This window comes from Nomascus leucogenys, chromosome 3 (assembly GCF_006542625.1).
Source record: "Nomascus leucogenys isolate Asia chromosome 3, Asia_NLE_v1, whole genome shotgun sequence".
Classification (NCBI taxonomy): Eukaryota; Metazoa; Chordata; class Mammalia; order Primates; family Hylobatidae; genus Nomascus; species Nomascus leucogenys.
In genome coordinates, this window is record NC_044383.1 from 94827062 (window position 1) to 94854091 (window position 27030).

General features: G+C 39.6%; 1 protein-coding gene across 1 annotated transcript in view; it reads left to right on the forward strand.

Annotated features, from left to right (window-relative positions):
* Window positions 1-27030, forward strand: part of AFG1L (AFG1 like ATPase) — a 234226-nt gene that overhangs the window by 145836 nt on the left and 61360 nt on the right. The window contains exon 8 of the mRNA XM_003278929.4: window positions 19705-19787. Within this exon, the coding sequence (XP_003278977.3) occupies window positions 19705-19787 (83 nt within the window). The remainder of the gene's footprint in view (window positions 1-19704; window positions 19788-27030) is intronic.

Genomic DNA, 27030 nt, shown 5'->3' on the forward strand with positions numbered 1-27030 from the left:
TGTTTGCAATTGTGAATTGTGCTGCGATAAACATATGCATGGAGGTGTCTTTTCGATGTAATGGTTTCTTTTCCTTTGGCTGGATACCCAATAGTGGGATTGCTGGATAGAACGGTAGATCTACTTTTAGTTCTCTGAAATCTGTATGTTATTTTCCATAGATGTTGTAGTAATTTACATTCCCACCAACAGTGTATAAGAGTTTCCTTTTTACCACATTTCCACTGACATCTATTGTTTTTTGACTTTTTAGTAATGGCCATTCTGGCTGGGGTAAGGTGGTACCTCATTGTGGTTTTAATTTGCATATCCTTGGCAGTTAGTGATATTGAGCATTTTTCCATATGTTTGTTGTCCATTTGTATATCTTCTTTTGAGAAGTATCTATTCATGTTATTTTTCAACTTTTGATGAGATTATTTGTTTTTTTCTTTCTGATTTGCTTGTCTTCCTTGTATATTCTGGATATCAGTCCTTGTCAGACACAATAGTTTATGGGTTGTCTGTTTACTCTGATGATTATTTCCTTTGCTGTGTAGAAGCTTTTTAGTTTAGGTCCCATTTATTTATTTTTGTTTTTGCTGTACTTGCTTTTGGGGTCTTAGTCATAAATTCTTTGCCTACGCCAATGTCCAGAAGAGTTTTTTCTAGGCTTTCTTCTAGAATGTTTGTGGTTTAAGTTTTCAAGCCATCTTGAGTTGACTTTTGTATAAGATAAGAGATAGGGATCCAGTTTTATTCTTCCACCTGTAGCTATCCAGTTTTCCCAGCACCATTTATTGAATAGTGTGTCCTTTCCCTAACTTACATTTTTGTATGTATATTAGTCTGTTCTCATGCTGCTAATAAAGACACACCTGAGACTGGGTAATTTATAAAGGAAAGAGGTTTGACTCACAGTTCCACATGACTGGGGAGGCTTCACAATCATGGCTGAAGGCAAATGATGAGCAAAGTCATATTTTACATGCTGCCAGGCAAGAAGAACTTGTGTAGGGGAACTCCCCTTTATAAAACCATCAGATCTTGAGGAGACTTATTCACTACCACAAGAAGAACACGGGAAAGACCCATCCCCATGATTCAGTTTCCTCCCACCAGGTCCTTTCCACACGTGGGAATTATGGGAGCTACAATTCAAGATGAGATTTGGGTGGGGACACAGCAAAACCATATCAGTATGCTTTGTCAAAGATCAGCCAGATGTAAGTATTTGGCTTTATTTTTGGGTTCTCCGTTCTGTTCCATTGGTCTGTGTATCTACTTTTATACCAGTACCATGCTGTTTTGGTTACTATAGCCTTGCAGTATAATTTGAATCTGAGTAATGTAATACCCCCAGATTCATTCTTTTTGGCTAGGATTGCTTTGGCTATTAGGGCTCTTTCTTTTTTTTTTATTTTTTTATTTTTTTCTTTTTATTATTATACTTTAAGTTTTAGGGTACATGTGCACAATGTGCAGGTTTGTTACATATGTATACATGTGCCATGTTGGTGTGCTGCACCCATTAACTCGTCATTTAACATTAGGTATATCTCCTAATGCTATCCCTCCCCACGCCCGCAACTGCATGACAGGCCCTGGTGTGTGATGTTCCCCACCCTGTGTCCGAGTGTTTGCATTGTTCAGTTCCCACCTATGAGTGAGAACATGCGGTGTTTGGTTTTCTGTCCTTACGATAGTTTGCTGAGAATGATGGTTACCAGTTTCATCCATGTCCCTACAAAGGACATGAACTCATCCTTTTTTATGGCTGCATAGTATTCCATGGTGTATATGTGCCACATTTTCTTAATCCAGTCTATCGTTGTTGGACATTTGGGTTGGTTCCAAGTCTTTGCTATTGTGAATAGTGCCGCAACAAACATACGTGTGCCTGTGTCTTTATAGCAGCATGATTTATAATCCTGTGGGTATATACCCAGTAATGGGATGGCTGCGTCAAATGGTATTTCTAGTTCTAGATCCCTGAGGAATTGCCACACTGTCTTCCACAATGGTTGAACTAGTTTACAGTCCCACCAACAGTGTAAAAGTGTTCCTGTTTCTCCACATCCTCTCCAGCACCTGTTGTTTCCTGACTTTTTAATGATGGCCATTCTAACTGGTGTGAGGTGGTATCTCATTGTAGTTTTGATTTGCATTTCTCTGATGGCCAGTGATGATGAGCATTTTTTCATGTGTTTTTTGGCTGCATAATTGATTCTATATGAATTTAGGATTTTTTTTTCTAATTCTGTGGAAAATTGCTTTGCTGCCCAAAGCAATTCCTATCAAAATACTGTAGTTTTTTTGGGCAGTATGGACATTTTCACAATATAGATTCTTCCAATCAGTGAGCATGGGAGGTAGTTTCATTTGTTTGCATCATGTTATTTTTTCTTTATTTTATTTTATTTTTTGAGATGGAGTCTTGCTGTGTTGCCCAGGCTGGAATGCAGTGGCACGATCTCAGCTCACTGCAAACTCCACCTCCTGGGTTCAAGCAATTCTCCTGCCTCAGCCTCCCGAGTAGCTGAGATTACAGGTACCTGCCACAATGCCTGGCTAATTTTTGTGGTTTTAGTAGAGATGGGGTTTCACCATTTTGGCCAGGCTGATCTCAAATTCCTGACCTCAAGTGTTCCGCCCGCCTCGGCCTCCTAAAGTGCTAAATACAGGTGTGAGCCACTGTGCCCAGTCATAAGATGGTATTTTTTAAGAAGCCACATTAACCTTTCTAGAATACAGTAGGGCATATAAATAAATGACAAGAAATCATCTAAGTTGAGGTATCATACTCTGGAAATTTTATTGGGTATTGCTTATACATATTGAATTAACAACAAGGTATTGCAAAATCATCATTACCAAAATATTTAAGGGTGGTGGAAGTTTTGAACTTTTATTCTGCGCCTTGTTCTGGACATGGGAGGTGTGTGTAGTGGTTAAGAGCACATAGTCTGCAAACCCGATTTCAGCTACTGCTTCCCACACCCATGAAGAGGCTTAATAACTCTAGACAGATAGAGAACAAAATACTTGATCCTTTTGAACCTCAGGTAATGCATTGATAAATTGGAGCCAATGAGCCTGTCTTTAAAGAATCTTACCTTTAAAGCTGTAAAATTAACTGCACAATAAATGATTGCTCTTGTTTTTTTTATTTTTCTGTAACAGTGTTATAAAGATAACTATGACTTAACATTTATCCTCTGGTTTAAAAGGCAGTGGGGCAGTTTCTGTCTAACAGATAAAAACACATAAGCACTGTATAGTGCCCCTTATCTCAAATTTTACCATTTTGTAAATTGTTTGGATGAAAAGAAGTAACTCTTCATATTAACATTAGGATTTTTTGTTTCGTTTTCCACCCCCATGCCAAATAATTTGAATAGTATAAGGACAAGACTTCATCAATTCTTACTTGCTCGGCATCCTGGCACATAGCTATTAGAATGCAAACTAGTACCTTAGATCATTCACATCAGTTTCCTGATATGCTAATAGACCCAAGGTCTTGACCAAGTTGACAAAGTTGGTACAGATTTTTATTCTTTATAATTTCTTTTTTTTTTTTTTTTTTTTTTTTTTTGAGACGAAGTCTTGCTCTTGTCACCCAGGCTGGAGTGCAGTGGCGTGATCTTGGCTCATTGCAACCTCCGCCCCCCAGGTTCAAGCGCTTCTCCTGCCTCAGCCTCCTGAATAGCTGGGATTAGAGGCGCCTGCCACCATGCCCGGCTAATTTTTGTATTTTTAGTAGAGACAGAGTTTCACCATGCTGGCCATGCTGGTCTCTAACTGCTGACCTCAGGCGATTCACCTGCCTCAGCCTCCCAAAGTTCTGGGATTACAGATGTGAGCCACCGTGCCTGGCTATTCTTTATAATTTATTACTGATATTCTAAAGATGACAAATACTATATTTTATAAGATTCTGAATGATTTGTAGAAATTATTATGTCTAAGATAGAGAGTATGGAAGAAAAAGTAAGTCACTGGCATTCTGAACAAGACCTCTGGTTACACAGTAGAAGTTGCCACAGTCAGATGTTTCACCTTTCTTTGTTGCTTTTTTTTTGAGACTGAGTTTTGCTGTTGTAACCCAGGCTGGAGTGCAATAGCACAATCTCAACTAACTGCAACCTCCTCTTCCCAGGTTCAAGTGATTCTCCTGCCTCAGCCTCCTGAGTAGCTGGGATTATAGGTGCTTGCCACCACGCCTGGCTAATTTTTTGTATTTTTAGTAGAGATGGGGTTTCACCATGTTGTCCAGGCTGGTCTCGAACTCCTGACCTCAAGTGATCCACCCACCTCGGCCTCCCAAAAGTGCTGAGATTACAGGCATGAGCCATTGCGCTCGGCCAGCCCTCACCTTTCTTTTTATAATTAGAGTGATGGTGTCTTTGAAGCACCATGGTCCTCCGCAGAGTTCCAGACACTGACAGAGAGACCCTACAACTCTCTGTGCTGGTCTTCAGTGATACACTTGTAGTTCGATCTGGTATGCCATCAGGTGCCGGTGCTTTGCCTGGTTATTATTATTTTTGGTTCTAAGTACTTTGAAAATATTTTTAGTGACATATCCAGAAAGTCTTTGTTTCAGAGGGAGATTGGTATGTTCCAAATCATAGTGGTCCTCAAAAAGGTAAAAATATCACCTTATTTACAATATGAGTTGGAAACCCAACTGTATAACTTAGGGTCATCTGGTTTGAGATGTTGAAATGTCTAACTGAATAATCTGTAGTATCTCACCACCCAGGACTTCTTCTACCCCTTCTGTACATTCTTATGTGTTTTCTCAAGCCCTCTTTAAACTACTTCAGCTTTGGAACACTTCCTTAGCTTTACCAGTCCTTTGTTTCCACAGTACCCTACTCTTCTCAGTTTATTCAAGTAGTTCTGGACTACTCATATACTTTATGTCCTTTACCCCCATTGCGGAGTAATGGTGGTTTTCTTTTCATTTTATTTTATCCAAATATAAACCAGAAGGAAGTTATTACCACCAATCTCTGCCTCTGTCGTTCTAAGATCACAAACACCAGCCCTTGATGATCCTATGGCTTTAGTTGCCACCCATGGTGGACACTGTGGTTGTCTCCCCGAAATTCATTTCACTCTCTGCTACTGTGTAGTAACCATGTAGTTTGGATGGAACTGACCAGAGATGGGGCCTGATTAGGCTAAGCCAGTGGTTCTCAACCCTGGCCCATTGGGATTACCTAAGGAGCTTAAAACAAAACAGAAAAAATCAGCCAACCAAATCCTCCTCCCTGAAATTTCTGGGAGTGGGGCCTGGAGGTTGGCATTTTCTAGATACTTCCCAGGTGAGGCTAATGGGCAGCCAGTGTTGAGAACCACTGGTCTGCCATCTTCCCTGCCACTGGCATTGGTTCAGGAAATTCACACCTATGCCAGTTAGCTTTTGCTATTCCCTAAGCTACAGGAACTGGTTGTCATGGTTATAGTCAACATAATCAGGGTAGCTCAGGACTTTCGTTTTATAGATATAGAAAAGTTCTCAGTCTCCTCTTTTTGTTATGAGGAAATCCTGCCGTGGGATGAAATTGTTACTTGGAAGAGGGCAGAAATGACAGATGTGAAGAGAATAGAACCAGGGCCCTGATTAAACTGTTTTATACCCCTGGACTTTTCAGTTATGTGAACCAATAAATCTGCTTTATTATTTAATTGGTCTTCTGATACATGTGACTAAGTTAACCACAAACGTTAACTTTATTATTGTTATTATTATTATTTTTTTGAGAGACAGAGTCTTGCTGTGTCGCCCAGGCTGGAGTGCAGTGGCGCGACCTCAGCTCATTGCAACCTCCGCCTCCCGGGTTCAGCCGATTCTCCTGCCTCAGCTTCCCAAGTAGCTGGTACTACAGGCATGCACCACCACACCCAGCTAATTTTTGTATTTTTTTTTTGGTAGAGACAGGGTCTCACTATGTGTTGGCCAGGCTGGTCTCGAACTTCTGACCTTAGGTAATCCACCTACCTCGGCCTCCCAAAGTGCTGGGATTACATATGTAAGCCACCACGCCTGTCCTTATTATTTTATTATTTTATTTTTTGAGTGGATCTCACTCTGTTGCCCAGGCTGGAGTGCAGTGGTGCAATCTCAGCTCACTGCAACCTCTGCCTCCCTGGTTCAAGCGATTCTCCTGCCTCGGCTTTCTGAGTAGCTGGGATTACAGGCACAAGGCGCCATGTCCGGCTAATTTTTGTATTTTTAGTAGAGATGGGGTGTCACCATGTTGGCCAGGCTGGTCTTGAACTCCTGACCTCAGGTGATCTGCCCGCCTCGGCCTCCCAAAGTGCTGAGATTACAGGCGTGAGCTACCGTGCCCAGCTACATACATTAACTTTAAAAATCACAGAATTATAACTTTAGAAAAAGACTATTTCTTTAAAGTGTTACAGCCTGCAACATGGCCATCCCGCAGGCTGGGAAGCATAGCCTTTGACAAAGACCAAGACAGGCACTTCAAGGGAACAGGAATTGGAATAGGAGCTTTATGCTGAATGGGTTGGCTAAATATACATATTGAACAGGTTATGGGAGGAGCTATGAATATTTAGGAATGTGGTTCTGACACATGTATATTGAACAAACATGCATGTAACATAGTACCCGTGTTCACCTTGGGGTGGAGACTTAACATTTAAATGTATTACAGCTCTGTGCTGATGGCTCCTAACTCAGAATTTTTGTCTTGGCTCCATCTCCTAGAGTGCCCAGCCTAGTATCTAGGCTGGACATCTGCACCTAGAGAAGTCCCAAGATCCTCAAATTCACCATGCCACCGAACTGAATGATCCTCTTCCCCACTTGCTCTTACTCCAGTTCTTTGTTGAATGGCATAGCTATGTGGTTGCCTAAGCCAGAAACCCAACAGTCTTCTTGACTCTTTCTTCCTCATTCTTTACCTTTAAAGCAATCAAGCTCTGTTGATCTATCCACTTCTCTCTTTCCTTACTCTGTTGCTTTTCTAGGCCACTTTCACATCTTTTCTAGATTTTTCTGACACCTGCTAACTCAGCAACGTTGATGCAGTTTTTTCCCCCCTCCATTGTTTTCCCAACTCTGGAGCAGTGATCTGAGCCTGTCACCCCCCTTCCTAAATCTTTACATTACTTCCATTTTATGGACTTAGGATATTTAACTTGCAAAGCCCTTTATGACATGAGCTCTTGCCAGCTTCTATAGCCCCATTTTGGGCCACTCTTAGAATACATGCAACTGAAAGCATCCTAATGGTTGAACTCTGCATTCTTGCTATGCTAAACTAATTTTAGATCCCCAATTCACTAAGCTGTCTTTTGCATCTATATATGTATAGGTGTTATTTCTTGAGTTTGAAACATTCTTTCCTACATCTTCTCCCTCACCTGCTAAATGAGGCTACTTGCCACTTTTTTGGAGTTAGTTGTTACTGTTCAGTGTTCCAGAGCACCCTGTTCTGATTCTTAACCATCCGTCTTCCTTGCTAGACAGATGTTCTGATCACCTCCTATTTACCCTGTCAGTAAAGGAGGGATCCACAACCAAATAGTGATTAAGATGGTCAAGCACAAGATGCCCGACATTGGGCAGACGAGATTGGCAGCAGTGTATTAGTCACATGAACTCACAGCCTGAGGGATAGGGACACTACACACATAACGATTATAAACCAGAAGGGGCTATGGGAGGCAGGCTTTGTAGTAAGATGAAGGTGGGATACAGCTGGTCTGGCTGATAGGGATACCGACCAGGTAGGGACACTTTACCTCTGGGCATGGGAACCACTGGGTGTATCTGACAAGAGCAAAGAATGGCTCTGTGAGGCTCAAAAATGTCAAGGTAGCACTTGAGTGTTTAGGTCTTACAATAGGGCTGGGCACAGTGGCTCACGCCTGTAATCCAGCACTTTGGGAGGCTGAGATGGAAGGATCGCTTGAGGCCAGGAGTTTGAGACCAACCTGGGCAGCAAAGCCACACTCTGTCTCAACAAAAATTACAAAAATTAGCTGGGCATGATGACACATGCCTGTAGTCCCAGCTACTCAGGAGGCTGAGGTGGAAGAATCGCTTGAGTCCAGGAGAGAAGATATTTCCTCATATAGACTCGAGTGTGTAGCACTCAGGGTGTGGGTAGTGAGACCTGATGATGAGTAGGTAGAGATGGGCTGTGAACTCCAGGGTGCAGTCTTTTCGAAATCCTGCCATTTTCTCAGTTGCTGACCTTATAACTGGCAGAACGTAGCTGGAAGAATGCTTCATTTTGTCATAAGAGCTCCTTGAGAAAGGAACTGCACTGGTTGGCTTCTTCCTGTAGTTCCTAACATACTAACTTGCAGTAGAGCTTTACACATACGTGTCTGTTAATGGTTTGTTCAGTTGATAAATATTTACTGAGCATTTACTGTGTACTATGTGCTAGATAGTAACTGCTGAAGAGACAATGATGACAAAACAGACATGATCCTGGTCACATAGAACTTACAGGCTTGAAACCCAAATCTGTCTCTACAATCTCATTCAGTAGAGAAAAATGACCCATTTTGTTATGTTGCAATGTAATATGTAGCAGCTACGCAAAGTTTCTTGAAAGCTGCCCCATATCATTTTTGTATGAGAGTAGGTTTTTTTTTTTAGACAGAGTCTCGCTGTGTTGCCAGGCTGGAGTGCAGTGTCACGATCTCGGCTCACTGCAACTTCCGCCTGCCGGGTTCAAGTGGTTCTTCTGTCTCAGCCTCCTGAGTAGCTGGGACTACAGGTGCACACCACCACGGTCAGCTAATTTTTGTATTTTTAGTAGAGACGGGGTTTCACTATATTGGCCAGGATGATCTCGATCTCTTGGCCTTGTGATCTGCCTGCCTTGGCCTCTCAAAGTGCTGGGATTACAGGCATGAGCCACTGCACCCGGCCGAGATTAGGTTTTAAACAAATAAACCAATCTGTTTATTGCAACATGCTATTTCTTAGGAAAGCAAGCAAGTTTGGGCCTTACTCAGTGAGCACAGGAGCAGAGGGCAACAGATGTAGGATTTTGCGAGGCAAGCTGACAGTACTGTGAAAACCTCCCAACAAGCCCTTGTGAATTTTCCATTGCCTTGTGTATCCAAGCAAGAACCACAGTTGCCTGAGCATATCATGGGCTATGATGAAACACCAGAGCCAAAATGCCTGCACTTGAATCCTGGTTCTGTCACTTTTGGGCTGTTTGACAATAGATAAGTTACTTAGCCTCTCTGTGCTTTAGTTTCTTTATCCATTTGTAAAATAGAATAATAATAATTTCTACCTCATAGAGTGGGTGAAAGAATTAAATGAATACATTTAAGGATCTTAGAATAGTCCCTGGCCCATGGTAAGCCCTTATACCTGTGTTTGCTATTGCCATGGCATCTTAGTCCAGGCTGAGAAGTCTAAGATGAGGGCACCAGCAGATTTGGTATTGGATGAGGACTCCCTTTCTGGTTCCAAGATGTTACCTTCTAGCTGTGTCCTCACATCATGGAAGGAAGGGACAAACAAGCTCCCTCAGCCTTTTTTTTATAAAGGCAGTAATCCCATTCATGAGGGATCTGCCCTCAGGACTTAATCACCTCCGAAAGGCCCTACCTCCTAATATCACTCTGGAGATTAGGTTTCAACATATGAATTCTGGGGGGACACAAATATTTAGACCATAGCAGATGATGCTGATGATAATGATGGACTCATTTATTTACACCTCAAATTCCTTACCAAGTTTATGCCAGGTCTTATTATGGGACCTATTAAAATGTGAGAGGAATTATCGTGTATTTTGTGGAAGAGAGTAATTGTCCAAGATTACTTTGTACTTTTCATTTTGGCATCTCTGAGAGAGAGAGGGGAAATCATCATCCTGTTAGACTCTCTTCTGCTTTGAAGGGTCTTTGAGTATATGGTGCTGTGTAGGATTAAGAGGCAGTCCCGCTCTCTTGGAGTTTCCTTTCCAAGACTGACGTCCTTGGTTTACATGATCAACTGAAAGCCATAGGAACAGTGGACTATGAGTTGAGCAGACATTTTAGATAAACATAGAAAATGTCCTATGTAATTGAAATTTACTGTAATATAACCCATTATAGTATATAATTTAGTCTGGGGTAAATTTATTTCATACATGATTTTGGACTAAATACCTAAAGGAAATCATATAGAATCATATTGTATGGCCCTCAGAAGAGTAATTAGCATATTTACACTGTGCAGAGGTAATTAATTTGAGATGGGAGGGAGAGGTGGAGGAGCAAAAATGAATTATGTAAGTTGTGTAAGACTAAAGAAAAATGATCCTGTGGTCACTGTTGAATAAATCAGTGTGACATGGTGGGAGGACCATGGATTTGGTGGAGGCAAGATTGTCCTGGTCAAATCACAGCTCAGCCACCTACAAACTGTGTGGCCTCTTTTTGGATGCACTGTGAATTGTGAATGTACTGTGATGTTTTCTTCTGGCTGTGGCTGCAGAAAGAGTCAGATTGTGACTCACCTCACAAGCAAGTGTATGGAGGTGTGTTTTTAGCTTCTGTCCTGGCTTGCTTGCTTGCTTTTTTGAATCTTGCAATTATTCTTTCTTTTTTTACTCTTTTATAAAATGCCTTTCTGTATGCTTATTACTGGAGCAAGGTAGCATATTGGTGATTGTATTGGTTTATTAGGACTGCTAAAACAAAATTCAACAGACTGGATGACTTAAACCATGGAAATTCATTGTCTCACAGTTCTGGTGGTTAGAAGGACAAAGGCGTCAGCAGGTTTGGTCTCTCCTGAGGCCTCTCTCCGTGACTTGCAGGTGGCCACCTTCTTGCTGTGTTTTCACATGGCCTTTCTATGGGGTACACACATAACTGTATCCACATGTCCACATTTCCTCTTCTCATAAGGATACCAGTCAGACTTCATTTTAACTGAATTAAAGGCTCTGTCTCCAAATACAGTCACATTATGAGGTATTGAGAGTTAAGAGTTTCAACATGAATTTTGGGAAGATGCAGTTAAGTCCATAATATTACTTTTTTTTAAAGTTACCTCTCTGATCCTATGTTTCCTCAACTGTAAAATGGGGATTTAAAAAAGTATTGCCTTGCCCTGGGGATGGATATTATGAGGAAGATAAGAGATAAAGCCAAGTCAGTTGCCTAGCACATCTGAAGCACATAATAAGCACTTTATGATGCTTAAATATCCCCCTTCCTGCTTTTTGGAAGGAGAAAGAAATTCTGAAATTGCTTGATAAAAAGAAGGGATACAGACCTTACCTAATAAGTTAATCAGGTATGGGTATTTGAAGTGTGAGACAAGTAGGGTAGCTAGGGAAAGAGGAGTGGGGAGATATGGAAAAAGATGTTTTTGATTTACTTTGGTATATGAGATGATCAACAAAGCAAAGGAGGCTGATATAGCCTGAGGTAGACTCAGGCCGTGCGGTCTGCTCTAAAGTGAGGTAAGCCCAAGGAAGAACTCAGCCCTGAAGAGCCCTGAAGTGACAGAACTTCGCAATAATGTTGAGAATTTAGAGCTTAAAGGGATCATAATCAATTCCTTTATTTTGTAGAGGAGAAAACTGACATCTGGAGAGGTTACATAAGAGGCTAAAACCACACAGCGTGACAATTGGCAGAGGACTTCTCAATTTATCAACTTGAAAAATTACGTCTATGATTGAGAGAAGAAAATGATAACTTGAACAAATATCTGATTACTACCAGACTGTCAGAGCAAAAGCTATATCTTATTCATCATTATATTTCTAGTAACCAGGGAAGTGCCAAACCTGTAGTATTCAATTTTGTTTGTTAGGTTGATCCAAAATAAATATTAAATTTGGAGGGGACTTGTTAAACCATAAGTGCACATTTTTATGATTTAAAACAGTGTGGCATATTTTATTAAATATATGAAACACCTTTAGTATCATCCTGATCTTCCATGTAGATGGAAGAATCTCACAGACATAAAAGAGCCCTATCACAAAAGAATACATACTGTATGATTTCACTTATAAAAAGCTCCAGAAACAGGCAAAATTCTATGGTGCTAGAATCAGAATAGTAGTTACCTCTGGGGAGTAGAAGGTGATATTAGTGGGGCTTCAGAGATGCTGGTGATATTCTGTTTCATGACTGAGCTGGACACTTATAATTTGTATACTTTCCTGTATTAAGTTATACTTAAATTATAAAAACCTTAAAATATGGAGCAGCTTATGTATTGAATTTTCTTATATATCATTGTTTAAGCTTAGAAGTAGTAGTACATGATTACTTTAAATATGACTCAAACAGCTGTCTTAGAGTGTATAACTGCCTCAAAATAAAATAAGATACCCTCCACTCAGTCTCCCACCCTTAATTGTATTCTTAGCAAAAAAATTAGTACAGTATGCAATTAAGCTTTTCTGTATTTAAGTGTTTATTTTCTCTCATAGAACTTTTAAGATATCAAAAGAATTAAGCATAGAACTATGTATATAATCTGATAGATGTCTACCTCTGTAAGCTCCATATGTATAGGAAAAACTTGAATCATATAAGCTATAAACAAACTTTTTTCTGAGAAAGGGGTATTCATTTCTGTTATGCTTTTAATATCATTTGAATGTTTTATAATAAGCATGGATCACTTTTTCAGTTCAAAAACGATACATTTTTATTTTATTTTTTGAGACAGAGTCTCATTCTGTTGCCCAGGCTGGAGCAGTCTTGGTTCATTGCAACCTCCACCTCCCAGGTTCAAGCAATTCTCCTGCCTCAGCCTCCTGAGTAGCTGGGATTACAGGTGTACGCCACCACACCCAGCTACTTTTTGTATTTTTAGTAGAGATGAGGTTTCGCCATGTTGGGCAGGCTGGTCTCAAACTCCTGACCTCAGGTGATCTGCCTGCCTCAGCCTCCCAAAGTGCTGGGATTACAGGTGTGAGCCACTGCACCCGGCCTAAAAAGGATACGTTTCTTAAATAATCAAGTAAAATGATATATCTTAGTTATTTAAAATTTTATTTCCTGGAATAAGAAAAAGTCTCGACTGGGCGCGGTGGCTCACACCTGTAATCCCAGCAATTTGGGAGGCTGAGGCAGGCATTCAAGACCATCCTGGCCAACACGGTGAAACCCTATCTCTACTAAAAAATACAAAAATTAGCCGGGCATGGTGGCATGCACCTGTAATCCCAGCTACTTGGGAGGCTGAGGCAGGGAGAATTGCTTGAACCCAGGAGGCAGAGGTTGCAGTGAGCTGAGATCATGCCACTGCACTCCAGCCTACACAACAGAGTGAGACTCCATCTCAAAAAAAAAAAAAAGAAAAAAGAAAAAAGAAAAAGTCTCAACCATTTTTTCTTTTTATTGATTACTCATTAAAAATTTATAAAATAAATTAGTTGACTGTTATCAAGAAAAACACTGATAATTTTGATTCTTTAAATGCCTATTTAATATAGTCACTTAGATAAGGGATAGACGTTTGATTTATGTAGTTGGGATTTTTTCCTCATATTCCAAATTTCTATGATAAGTGAAATTGCTTTTATAATAAAAAATGCTAAGGTGGGCAAATCTGTGTTTATTATTTCAATCTTTGCTTAAGAGGTTAGTATGTTATAGTTTTAAAAGATTTTCTCCACAATGTCTTTATTCTTTCTTCCAACTGGGATGGAGTAGAAGCTATATAAAGTTATTTTGTGCGATGGCTGTTTTTCTAATGGTATTATTCAGGATTGCTAAAAATACACACAATAGATTTTGAGGACAATATAAACTGCTTTAATACAGTTCTTTTAGTCATACATTTTTCTTTCCAAACTCAAAGGCCTTTGACATGAGTATGCTCAGAAGGCTGTGTTAACCTCCCTCCTTTTCCTCCCCAAATTTTCTAATTGCATTTTTTTAGATTGTGTAATTGTATTTGTCCTTTGTATATATAAATATGCAAACTATTTTAAAATAAATTTTGCTTGCTGGCTGATTAGTGTTATGTATTAGAATCGGATGGTGGTAAGAGGTCACAGGCCTTGTAAATATCACTGGAAATTAGGAAATTACTTAGAGATCATGCTCTTTTGACTAGATTCACTGTCAACTTGCAGCTTAGCTTCCCCCCTCCTCCACCCTTCTGCAAAGAGCTTTGAAGAATCTAGTGTAAGTGAATGAAATCTGAAAAGTTGAGGTTTATTTAAAAAAAAAAAAATATATATATATATAGACCGAGTGTTAGTATTTTTCAGGCAATTAAGTGCTAACATCTAAGGGCTTTGGTAGTAGTTCTTTTGCTGCTGATTAGGTATTCCTCAGTGGTGATTAGTGAATGTACAAATGCAATCATTTGGTAGGTCTTAATCACTCATATGATCGAGAAGTTAGTTACCCAGAAAGAGAAACTGAAGCTGTATAACTTTCATTAGCCTTATTTTTTAATAGCAAAATATAAGAAAACTTTTTGACTAAATTAGGAATACTGAGTCATAAAAGATAAATTGTAGTTTAAAAGAAATAGAGAACCTGGCAAATATATTTATATGACTATATTGTGACACTGTATTTTATGTCTGTAGTAAAGATAGCTTATGAAAAATTGACCATTGCTTACCATAGTAGGGCAGGTTTTTCTCAGGGAGATTGAGTAAGATATGTTCCCTACATAAGGATATTTTTCCTTCTTTTGTTTTTTTTTTACTGGGTGACTGAGCTCTCACAATTATAGCAGGAACAAGGGAAAGAAAGTATTTTTTCACATTCATGACATCAAGAAAAACACAGAACATCTTGAGGCAAGGGGAGAGATATATATTCATATATCTCTCTTCTTCTCAAGAAGTAATGTAGTATATATATAAAACACAGGACATCTTGAGGCAAGGAGAGAGTGGAATGCATGTATTTGGGCAATGCTGTATTCTCCTCTGGTGGGACTGGTTATAGGGCCCAGGTCCTGAAGGAGAGGCCTGGGGAGTTGGGTTTGGACAACTTGGAATGATGAGCTAGGGATATCTGTATGGAGACGCCAACAGGTTGCTCATGCCAGCATTGCAGGGAGCCATGACTTTTGCTAGTTTTTCAGAGCTGTTCTTCAAATGTTAGTTCAAAAGCCTAGGTTTGTAGGCCTCCCTAGAGGACCAGCTTCTTGGGTGTTATTTTATGCTAATCAAATTCAGAATTGCTGACATATAATCAAAATGCTATACCTACACTAGCCACAACCCAGTCTTCTGGGTCTTCACTCAGGGTAACCAACCATCCCAGATTGTCTAGGATTGTCCTAGTGTTAGCACTGAAAGTTCTATATCCAAAAACCACCCATAGTCTTGGGGAAACCCCTCATTTCCAGGGGATTGTTGGTCACCTATTTTACTCTCCTGAGCCCCTTAGCAGCTGCAGCATGGGAGGAGGGGAAATGCAATCTATTCCCTGGATGCAGGTGATAAACAGCCCTCAGCCCTTGCGTAACAGTACAACCCAGGATGCACTTTCAGGGAGGAAGAACATTGCTACTTCTCAAGTGTGCCCAGATATTGCTGTTCTGATTATCTCTTGCTGCATAATAAATTACTGTAAAATGACTGTAAAAGAGGCTTAAAAAACATTACTTTATTCTCTCCTGGTTTCTGTGGGTCAGGGATTTGGTAAAGGCTCAGCTGGCAATTCTGGCTCCCTCAGTAAGATAGTGGCTACAGCTACAACAGCTGGGGACTGTCAACACCTCTGTCTTCGTGTCATCTCAGTGCCTCTCCAGGGCCTCCTCTCTCTGTATGGGGTAGTTTAAGCTTTCTCACAGCATAGTAGCCTCCAGGCAATTAAATGCCCAATTGGCACTTCAGAGTTCCGGAACAAGCATTCCAACCAATAAGAAGCTGCCTCAAGTGTCACCTAGGATATTATTGCATAGACCATTTCCATCATAGTCACAACATTCAAGGAGTGGGACATAGACTTCACTTCTTGATAACTGGAATATCAACATCACCTTGTAAGAAGAACATGTTGGGATGGAGAGATTATTTTGCAATGTACAAGTCTTAAAACCCACCACAATTACGTTGGTTCCAAAGGTTTGAAAAATGCAGTTTTTGGGCGTGGTAGCTCATGCCTGTAATCCCAGTACTTTGGGAGGCTGAGGGGAGCAGATCACTTGAGGCCAGGAGTTCGAGGCCAGGAGTTCAAGACCAGCTTGGCCAGCAGGGAGAAACCCCATCTCCACTAAAAATACAAAAATTACCCGGGCATGGTGACACATGCCTGTAGTCCCAGCTACTTGGGAGGCTGAGGCACGAAAATTGTTTGAACCTAAGAGGAGAAGGTTGCAGTGAGCCAAGATCATGCCACTGCCCTCCACCCTGGGCAACAGAGTAAGACTCTGTCTAAAAAAAAAAAAAAAAAAAAAAAATTGCATTTTTTTTCATTAATGAAAGTAGTGATGTTAAAATATATTTTTCCCATGAATTGTCATTAAGACAATTTTCATTTCGAATGCAAACAAAATGTCAGGCTATAATTGTTTCTTGACTTGTCCTGAAATCCCTTAGTCGCCATTCTTCTTCTGAAGTGAATATCTCCCCTGTCTGTCTGTCTGCCTGTCTGTCTGTCTGTCTATCTATCTATCTATCTATCTATCTATCTATCTATCTATCTATCTATCTATCTATATCTGCACAGGCATACCTTAGAGATATCGAGGGTTTGGTTCTAGGCTACTGCAATACAACAGTATTGCAATAAAATGAGTTGCAGGAAGCTTTTGGTTTCCCAGTGCATATAAAGGTTATATTTATACAATACTATAGTCTATTAAGTGTGCAGTAGTATTATGTCTAAAAAAATACCTTAATTTAAAAAATACTTTATTGCTAAAAATGCCAATAATCATCTGAACCTTCAGTGAGTGGTCATCTCTTTGCTGGTCTTGCCTCAATGTTGATGGCTGCTGACTAATCAGGATGGTGACTGCTAAAGGTTGGGGTGGCTGTGGCAGTTTCTTAAGATAATGTTGAAGGTTGCTATATAGATTGACTCTTCCTTTCACAAAAGATATTTGTGGCAGATATAGCCTTACAAAATGTATTTCTTAAATAATAAAACTTATAAGTTGAAATTACTTCTTGATTCATGGGCTGCAGAATGGATGGTATGTTAGCAGGCAGGGAAACAACATTTATCTCCTTGTGCACTGCCATCAGAGCTCTTTGATGACCAAGTGGATTGTCATGAGCAGTCATCTTTTGAAAACAATCTTTCTTCTAAGCAGTAGCTCTAAATAGTAGGCTTAAAATATTTAGTAAACCATACTGTAAACAGATGTGCTGCCATCCAAGGGCTTTGTTATTTCATTTATAAAGCACAGGCAGAGTAGATGTAGCATAATTCTTAAGGGCCCTGGGATTTTCAGATTGGTAAATGAACATTTGCTTCAACATCAAGTCACCAGTTGCATTAGCCTCTAACAAGAGAGTCATCCTGTCCTTTGAAGCTTTGAAGCCAGGCATTGACTTCTCCTCTCTAACTATGAAAGTCCTAGTTGGTATCTTCTTCCAGTAGAAGGCTGTTTCACCTCCAAAGAAGATCTGTTGTTTAGTGTAGTCACCTTCATCAATGATCTTAACTAAGTCTTCTGGATAACTTGTTGCACCTTCTGCATCAGCACTTGCTGCTTTACCTTGTACTTTGATGTTTTAGAGATGGCTTATTTATTGAAACCTCATGAACCAACCTCTGCTAGCTTCCAGCTTTTCTTCTGTAGCTTCCTCACCTCTCTCAACCATCATAGAATTGAAGGGGGTTAGGGCCTTTCTCTGGATTAGGCTTTGGCTTACGAGAATGCTGTGGCTGTTTTGATCTTCTATCCAGATCACTCAAACTTTTATCCATATCAGTAATAAGGCTGTTTCACTTTCTTATGGTTCATGTGTTCACTGGAGTATCACTTTTCATTTCCTTCAAGAACTTTTCCTTTGCAATCACAACTTAGCTAACTTTTTGGTGCAAGAGGCCTAGGTTTTTTTCTGTTGTGGCTTTTGTCATACCTTCCTCAATAAGCTTAATCATTTCTAGCTTTTGATTGAGAGTGAGAGATGTGTGACTCTTCCTTTGACCTGAACACTTAGAGGTCATTGTAGGGCTATTAATCGACATAATTTCAATATTCTTGTGTTTCAGAGAATAGGGACACCTAAGGAGAGAGAGAGAGAGAGAGAGAGAGAGAGAAACAGCCAGTTGGTATGGCAGTCAGAATACAAACAGCATGCATAAATTAAGTTCACCCTCTTCTATGGGTGCAGTTTGTGGTGCCCTAAAACAATTACAATAATAGCATCAAAGATCACTGATCATATAATTAATGACAGATATAATTTTTAAAAGTTTGAAATATTGCAAGAATTACCAAAATGTGATACAGAGACACAAAGTGAGCACATGCTGTTGGAAAATTGAGGCCAGTAGACTTGCTTCATGCAGGGTTGCCACAAACCTTCACTTTGTAAAAAATGCAATATTTGAGAGGCACAATAAAAGGAAACACAATAAAATGAAGTATGCCTCTATCTATGTAGAGATACACACACACACACACACACACCCCTACATATATATTCCTCTCATGGCCCCCAAAATCCAGCTGACCAAGAAGATAGGTGTTGCAAAAGTACATTTGCCCTCAAAGTTAGAATTTGGGATGTGTGTGTGTGTGTATGTGTGTGGTGTATGTGCTTGTGTGCACATATGCACCCTGGGGGAATGGAAAAAAAGGAGCACTTGGGAGAAGAGAAGGACATTAGTGGCACAGGGTGACTCGGGTTGAAAGGAAGCATCCACAGCAGGAAAGTGCACTGAAATGTTGGTGGCCAGAGAGGAAATTAAAAGGGAGACAAGGGCAGTGGCGGCCATTTAGAAGCGAAGGATGGGCATACCTACAACATCATTCTAGTTTGGTCATTTGGTTTAAAATGTGGACACTAATATTCTGGCCCAACTCTCTCTCTCTCGTTTTTTGTTTTTTTTTTTTTTTTTTTGTGAGACAAGGTCTTGCTCTGTTGCCCAGGCTGGAGTGCAGTGGCACAGTCATAGCTCATTGCAACCTCCACCTCCCAGGCTCAAGCAATCCTCGCACCTCAGCCGGCCAAGTAGCTGAGACCACAGGCGTGTGCCACCACGCCCAGCTAATTTTTGTATTTTTTGTAGAGATGGGTTTTGCTATGTTGCCCAGGCTGGTCTCAAACTCCTGGACAAACACAATCTGCCCATCTCAGCCTCTCAAAGTGCTGGAATTACAGGCGTGAGCCACCATGTCCAGTCCCAGCTGTCTTATGCTGCCTCTCCCCTCCTGTGGTGCTTAAGACCCATGAGTTTTTCTTTCTGGTAGCCTCTGGTTTCTCACTCCAGGGTATTAGAAATTGGGCTATTTAAAAAAAACCCAAATGAAGTTATTTGGGGAATTTGCTGACAGCACTTTTTGGGCAATGTTTCAGAAAACATGATGCAAATTTTAATTTTTTTAAACTGTTATTTCAGTGGCTTGATATATTTAATATTGCAACTTTAGTTTTATGAATCTTGCATGAGTTCTATTGTTTTCTTGTCATCTTATTATATTATTTTTTGAGCAAACATTTGAAAAATTTTTTAAATGTATAGTATAAGGGAAGGATTGTAATTCTGAGCCACTACTTGTTTAAAAAGACACTTTATTTGTTTGGATTGTAGGAATATTGTAATACAGTCCAGCTAGATTCTGGGATAGATTACCGGAAAAGGGAACTTCCTGCTGCAGGAAAACTCTACTACCTGTAAGTGTTTTTAATTTTTAACGTTTAATATCTAATCGTTAATCAGAAAAAGAAGATAAAAATAAGCAGTGTAATTATTGGAACGTGAAAGGCTGGTTCTGAAGCCCATGATTTTTAAATTGCAAATGTTCTCATGTTAACTTCTTCAACCCGTGTCTTTACCATCCATATTTGCATCATTTATAATGTGTGATTGGACAAAATCCTAATTAGTTTTTTGGGGTCGAATGATGACAGATGGTTAGGATGTAATGAGTATCCTTTTATAAGAGACTCTACTATTACAAGAATATCTTTAATGTGTGAAGTAATTAATTATTTGTGGATATCATCTGACAAGTGTGCCATTTCCATTCCCCCAAAAATTGTTGTTTTATTTGTCAATCTGTTTGTATTTATCATTGTTGATTGACTTCCATATATAACTGATATACAATATATATACACAAATACAACTGGATATATTTTTGTCTTTTAAAAGCTAAGATGCTCCTGAGTAGGAGCAATTTATAATAATAGATGTATTCAGCACGTGCAGCTAATACTGAAAAACAAATATAGTTTGTTTTAAAATGTCCTTTGTGAGAACCTGAAAAGGAAAAAGTGCTTTATAAAAGCAAACTTGTTTAGTATATGCCAACAGTGTTGGTCACATAGCAAATTCTCAGTAAATAGATCTGTCTAAGGACTAATTGTAATTTAACTAAAAGGCATGTTTCTGGTAATTTAAATTTTGATGACAACGTGCATTTGAGAGGTTGAGAAAAGTTCTTGTCTCTGCCACCTTGTAAGCAGAAGTACTTTACTGTTTTTGAAGCAGAAATTAGCTAGAAAAATCACATAATTAAAATTGCATACTTTACAGTGTACCAAGGGGACTATCTTAGTTTATTATTCAGATCCTGATGATTATTATAGGAGATTCTTCATTTATCCTCAAGTACTTTGTCTTTAAAGTACTTTATAATTTTAAAAAATTCATATAGCACATTTTTCTGCTTTAACTTGGACTTTTTCTTCCCACTTTCTTTTATGTTGGTGTTTACTGGATATTTTATTTTTCTGATATTCACAGCCTTTCCCTGATTTTTTGCCAACTGTGTCTTGATATTCCAGATGTATGGTACCAATGCATTAATTAATTATTATTCTCTTTATTCTTTTTTTAAAGGAGGTAATTCTTGTTCTCTGTTTTTTTTTTCAAAAAGTGTATCCTCAAGTGGAAAAATAAAAATATTTTCCTGATGGGAAGTTCCTTAAATAAAGATGGTAGTCTGAGTCTAAATTATGAAATTTGTTTCATAGTGCCGATGAGGTTTTGGAAGTTACTGGAGGTGAAAAGGCTACTTTTGCTTGGAGCATAGCCATTTTTTGTCTCTGACTTAACCTGTGTTACCCCTTCCTTTTCCTGATAAAAGTAATAACATTCTAACCCAGTGAAGTTCAGTTTTGATCTTTAAAAATATGCTAGAGGAAAACCAACACTAACAATGTCCAGAGTCCAGAAAAGCAGACCTACAAAGGACACCAGGAAACTCTGGACCAGCTTTCCTGAGAAGTATATAAATTCAAAGGCCAGGCACAATGGCTCATGCCTATAATCCAAGCACTTTGGGAGGCCGAGGTTGGGGGATCACTTGAGCCCAGGAGTTTGAAACCAGCCTGGGCAACACAGGGAGACCCTGTCTCTACAAAAAATTTAAAAAATAGAGGGTGTGGTGGCACCTGCCTGTAGTCCCAGCTACTTGGGAGGCTGAGATGGGAGGATCGCTTGAGCCTGGGAGGTGGAGGCTGCAGTGAGCTGTGATCACACCACTGTACTTCAGCCTGGGCGACAGAGCAAGACGCTGTTTCAAAAAATATATATATATATACACTTATATAGATACATATAGATAGATAGATGTCTATTATCTATCATCTATCTATCTATCTATCTATCTATCTATCTATCTATCTATAAATTCATTTAATCCTCAAGGAAGATAAATTTGTTCGTGAATTTAACATCCAACGGGCTTGACCATAGTCAATAATAGAAAGCCTGGGGGTACCCCTCAGTCAGAGGAGAAGGCAAATATGTAAGTATCCCTGAGGAGAATTAGCAATTAAAATCATCTCAGAAGTGGGAAACTAATATGAGTTACTAAGACAGGATGCTAGAGATGTGTATTGTATTGTTTCACATGAGGACTTGGGTAGAACTTCTTTCATGAAGATTTTCTGAGGTTATGTTAACATTTGATTTAATTAGGTTTCTTTTTATATTGTTCTTGTAGAAAAACTTTTTTTTTATTATTATTATACTTTAACTTTTAGGGTACATGTGCACAACGTGCAGGTTTGTTACATATGTATCCACGTGCTGTGTTGGTGTGCTGCACCCATTAACTCGTCATTTAACATTAGGTATATCTCCTAATGCTATCCCCCCCGACTCCACCCCACAACAGGCCCTGGTGTGTGATGTTCCCCTTCCTCTGTCCATGTGTTCTCATTGTTCAGTTCCCACCTATGAGTGAGAACATGCGGTGTTTGGTTTTTTGTCCTTGCGATAGTTTGCTGAGAATGATGGTTTCCAGCTTCATCCATGTCCCTACAAAGGACATGAACTCATCATTTTTTGTGGCTGCATAGTATTCCATGGTGTATATGTGCCACGTTTTCTTAATCCAGTCTATCGTTGTTGGACATTTGGGTTGGTTCCAAGTCTTTGTTATTGTGAATAGTGCCGCAATAAACATATGTGTGCATGTGTCTTTATAGCAGCATGATTTATAATCCTGTGGGTATATACCCAGTAATGGGATGGCTGGGTCAAATGGTATTTCTAGTTCTAGATCCCTGAGGAGTCGCCACACTGACTTCCACAATGGTTGAACTAGTTTACAGTCCCACCAACAGTGTAAAAGTGTTCCTATTTCTCCACATCCTCTCCAGCACCTGTTATTTCCTAACTTTTTAATGATGGCCATTCTAACTGGTGTGAGATGGTATCTCATTGTGGTTTCGATTTGCATTTCTCTGATGGCCAGTGATGATGAGCATTTTTTCATGTGTCTGTTGGCTGCATAAATGTCTTCTTTTGAGAAGTGTCTGTTCATATCCTTCGCCCACTTTTTGATGGGGTTGTTTTTTTCTTGTAAATTTGTTTGAGTTCATTGTAGATTCTGGGTATTAGCCCTTTGTCAGATGAGTAGGTTGCAAAAATTTTCTCCCATTCTGTAGGTTGCCTGTTCACTCTGATGGTAGTTTCCTTTGCTGTGCAGAAGCTCTTTAGTTTAATTAGATCCCATTTGTCAATTTTGGCTTTTGTTGCCATTGCTTTTGGTGTTTTAGACATGAAGTCCTTGTCCACGCCTATAGCCTGAATGGTATTGCCTAGGTTTTCTTCTAGGGTTTTAATGGTTTTAGGTCTAACATTTAAGTCTTTAATCCATCTTGAATTAATTCTTGTGTAAGGTGTAAGGAAGGGATCCAGTTTCAGCTTTCTACATATGGCTAGCCAGTTTTCCCAGCACCATTTATTAAATAGGGAATCCTTTCCCCATTTCTTGTTTTTGTCAGGTTTGTCAAAGATCAGATAGTTGTAGATATGTGGCATTATTTCTGAGGGCTCTGTTCTGTTCCATTGGTTAAAAAAAAGAAAAACTTATTAACTTTACCCTGTAACAGACTTTAATGTGCTATGCTATATATTGCCCTATTAAAGCATGTGTTTCTCTTTATTACCATCTGGCCAGACATCTGGCCCCAACTGCCTGAAAACAAACAAACAAACAAAAACATAAAAAACCAAATTTTAGCTTCCTTCTAGGGGAACAACAAGCGCTATCTCAGAATTTCATACAAGTAGAATCCCACATAAGATCTTTAATGAAACAGAAATATTAATATTCATCAACTCAGTATTTTATTAGTCTAATTTCCCAAAGCCAATTAAAAATATCCAAAATACAATCCAAATAATATCAAGAATTACCACAGATTTCTAAAACTACCCAAAAAGTTGGCATGGAGCAATTTCTGTAGTTCATAATATTGCCTGAGTCCCACAAGAACTAATTCACATAAGACATTGCATGTTTGTATGTAGTCTATATCACATTAAATTTAGGAATCCTAGAGTACCTTCGTAAGTAAGTTTCAGATGTTTTTGGCCCTGTAACAACCTCATATACAGCAAACTCGGAGAATTTAAATTTAGCAAGCTACAAAACAGAGACCTTGATTGCAAATATCCAAACTTCTGTGTAGATTAAAACACCCCATGCTTGTCCAGTTTTTTATTCTGTACTAAATGCATGATCACTCCAGAGATGAGCACAGTTTGTTTCTTTTCTTTTTTTTTTTTTTTTCTTTTTTTTTTTTTTGTGGGGGACACGGAGTCTTGCTCTGTCACTGGAGGGCTGGAGTGCAGTGGCGTGATCTTGGCTCACTGCAACCTCTGCCTCCTAGGTTCAAGCAATTCTCCTGCCTCAGCCTCCTGAGTAGCTGGAATTACAGGCACACGCCACCACACCCGGCTAATTTTTGTATTTTTAGTAGAAACGGAGTTTTGCCATGTTTGCCCAGCTGGTCTTGAACTCCTGACCTTAGGTGATCCACCCGCCTCGGCCTCTCCAAGTGCTGGGATTACAGGCGTGAGCCACCATGCCCGGCCAGTTTGTTTCTTTTCTAGTTGCTTGGTGAATAACACTCAATAAGGTCCCCATGCTGAAGTCCAACAGATCAATCAAGCACTGGGTAATCTGGTACTGATCAAGGGTGACCCCATCTCATGCTTACAGAGAATTTAACTGCTTCAGATTAGCTCTCTGGGGGCTGGTAATACTAGAGATTATTACTTTATATATGTATATCTTTTTAAACAAGAAGCACCGTTGCTGAAGGATCCATGGTATGCTGCTCCAGGCCATTTTGCTGTCCCTATTGTGAAGCGTTACTGGTTTCCTGGGGAGAGGAATTCACATCACCTTGGACTCACCCTTGCTGTCTCTTTTTTATTCCAAGGCTGAGTCCTATAGGTTCTTTTCTCTACTAAGTCTGTTGAAGGGGGGGATTCTATTCAAGCACCATATCTTTCCATACTCACATACAAACACTTTGCCCTCCACACAGATGCCATAACCTCAAGGGAAGTTTTAAACTGAACCAAAAGGGGTGGGGGCAGGCATTGGTCCTGGGATTTTATTTTACCCCACTTACAAGCCTAAACTTAAAATAGGTTTGCCTTTTATTATTTCATATGTGCTGGCAGAAGACAACAGAGACCTGGGTCAGAGACACAGGATCTTATTAGCCTTGGCACAGATAGCAGCATGAGCATTAGCATGTTGTGTCAGTTCCCTCTTTGCTCCTTAGTCCCATGGAGTGGAGGGGAGGGTGTTTTGCTGAGGGCCTAGATAATTCCTGCAACAGGCAGTGAATTGTGTTACAGGAAAAGGGCTCTGAGCTTGTGGAATCTGCCATTTTATAGCCAGACATAAGCAAGTCTGCTTTTTGTCTCGAGGGAGACATTGTCTCATCTTTCAAGGTTGCTCACTACACACACAACCTTGAGAAATGGTTAGGGCCTCGCATTCTTGGCATACTCAGCAAGATGTGAAGGAGAGACCCATGGAGGGGCTTGTCTCTCCCAACAGGGGGCATTTACCAGACATTAGACCTTAAAGAACTGGGCTTCCTCCCTTTGTTTCAGTTGGCTTCTGTCCACTGAAGTCATCTACCACTTCAACAAAACTACATCTGAAGCATATTGTTCAGTTGCTTAAAACTTAAATTGTCTCAAGACCATTTCAATTTCATGTATATGGGGATTTTGGATCATCCTGAAAAATCTAATTTATGGCTTTTTAGATACAGCCCAAATATTCACACATTTATACTTGGCTAATATAATATATTTACCCATCTTTTTAACAGATTTCAAAAAAAAAAGTTTTTTCTTAAATACTTTTACTAGTGGAAGTTTTATGTCTCAAGCACTCTTAGTTTTCTACTTGGGAAATATCTATTCCAAATAGAAAATCATTTTGGAGAATATAACTTTGAACACCATTTTTAAAAAGAATAACAATTAGCTGACAAAAAGACACACAGCTTCAAGGTTATAGCTCTGTTTCAGAAGAAAGGTCTGTGAAAACTAAGACTGAAGCTTGTATGTGTTAAAACATACTTCCCCATAATTAAAAACTTAATGTTTCTTGCCTGTGATATTACTTACAAAGACTCCTCTGCTCTCAACTGTGAGAATCAGATTAATGAAACTTAAAAACATTTCTTAGCTTGATTGTTGCATCTTCCCATACCTAAACTTTGGCTGAGACCCAGCTTCTGCCTCTAAGGTTGCCATCTTCTGGTTTAGTGGAGTGTCTAGGACAGCTTGGTACCTTCTCTCCATCACCCATCATTACCATTACAATTCTGTCCCAGACATTGGAATCTGCAGTTTCAGTCTCAGTTTTTCTTACCAGTTAGACAGCTAGCCCAGTCATTTCCCATTTCAATTCCCACGGAAGAACCTCTGAAACATTCACCAGTGCAAGCAACTTGCAAATGGTTAAGTCCGGCCCCCTTCCTTTTAGGCTGTCATTTGTTGTGCTAGACTGCCCAGAGTCCTGTAGCAGGCAATATGCACATCCCATTGAAATATTTATCTCATCCTCTACAACAAAATTTTTATGGTCTTATGCCAAATATGAGCCGGCTGTACTCCTCCTCCAGTTCCTTAAATTCTCTCATGTGTCTTTTAGACTCCATTATATTCACATCATTTCTACTTCTCACACTAGTTTGCATGGTGTCACAATGGAATAGTGATGGTATCAATGGAAAAATACCACACAGTTTAAGACTATAAAATTTATTTAGCAGTCAGGGTTGCAGAAATGTATCCACATGGAGACACTTGCACAAAACAGAAGATAATAGAGCATATTCCCAGTTGAAGCTGTAAGTTTTTATGGCCTTTGAGGGCCCATTAGGTGACAAAGATAGCACCTGATCAAGATAAGGGTCCCATTAGATCACCTTTGTCATTCTTAGGTGAGTAGGTTTATACCCTCCTGGTAAGTCTTGATTGCTGTGGAGACTCTGGCTGTATGCCTGCCTGCTTGCCAGGTACAATTACCAGGTGCAAACCCTAAGCCATGACTGAATGTTTATTGTCAGTGTAAATCAAAGGTCGGTTTCCCATCCTTCAGCAGCACCAGTCACTAGGCCTTCCTGAAGTCTGTTCTTT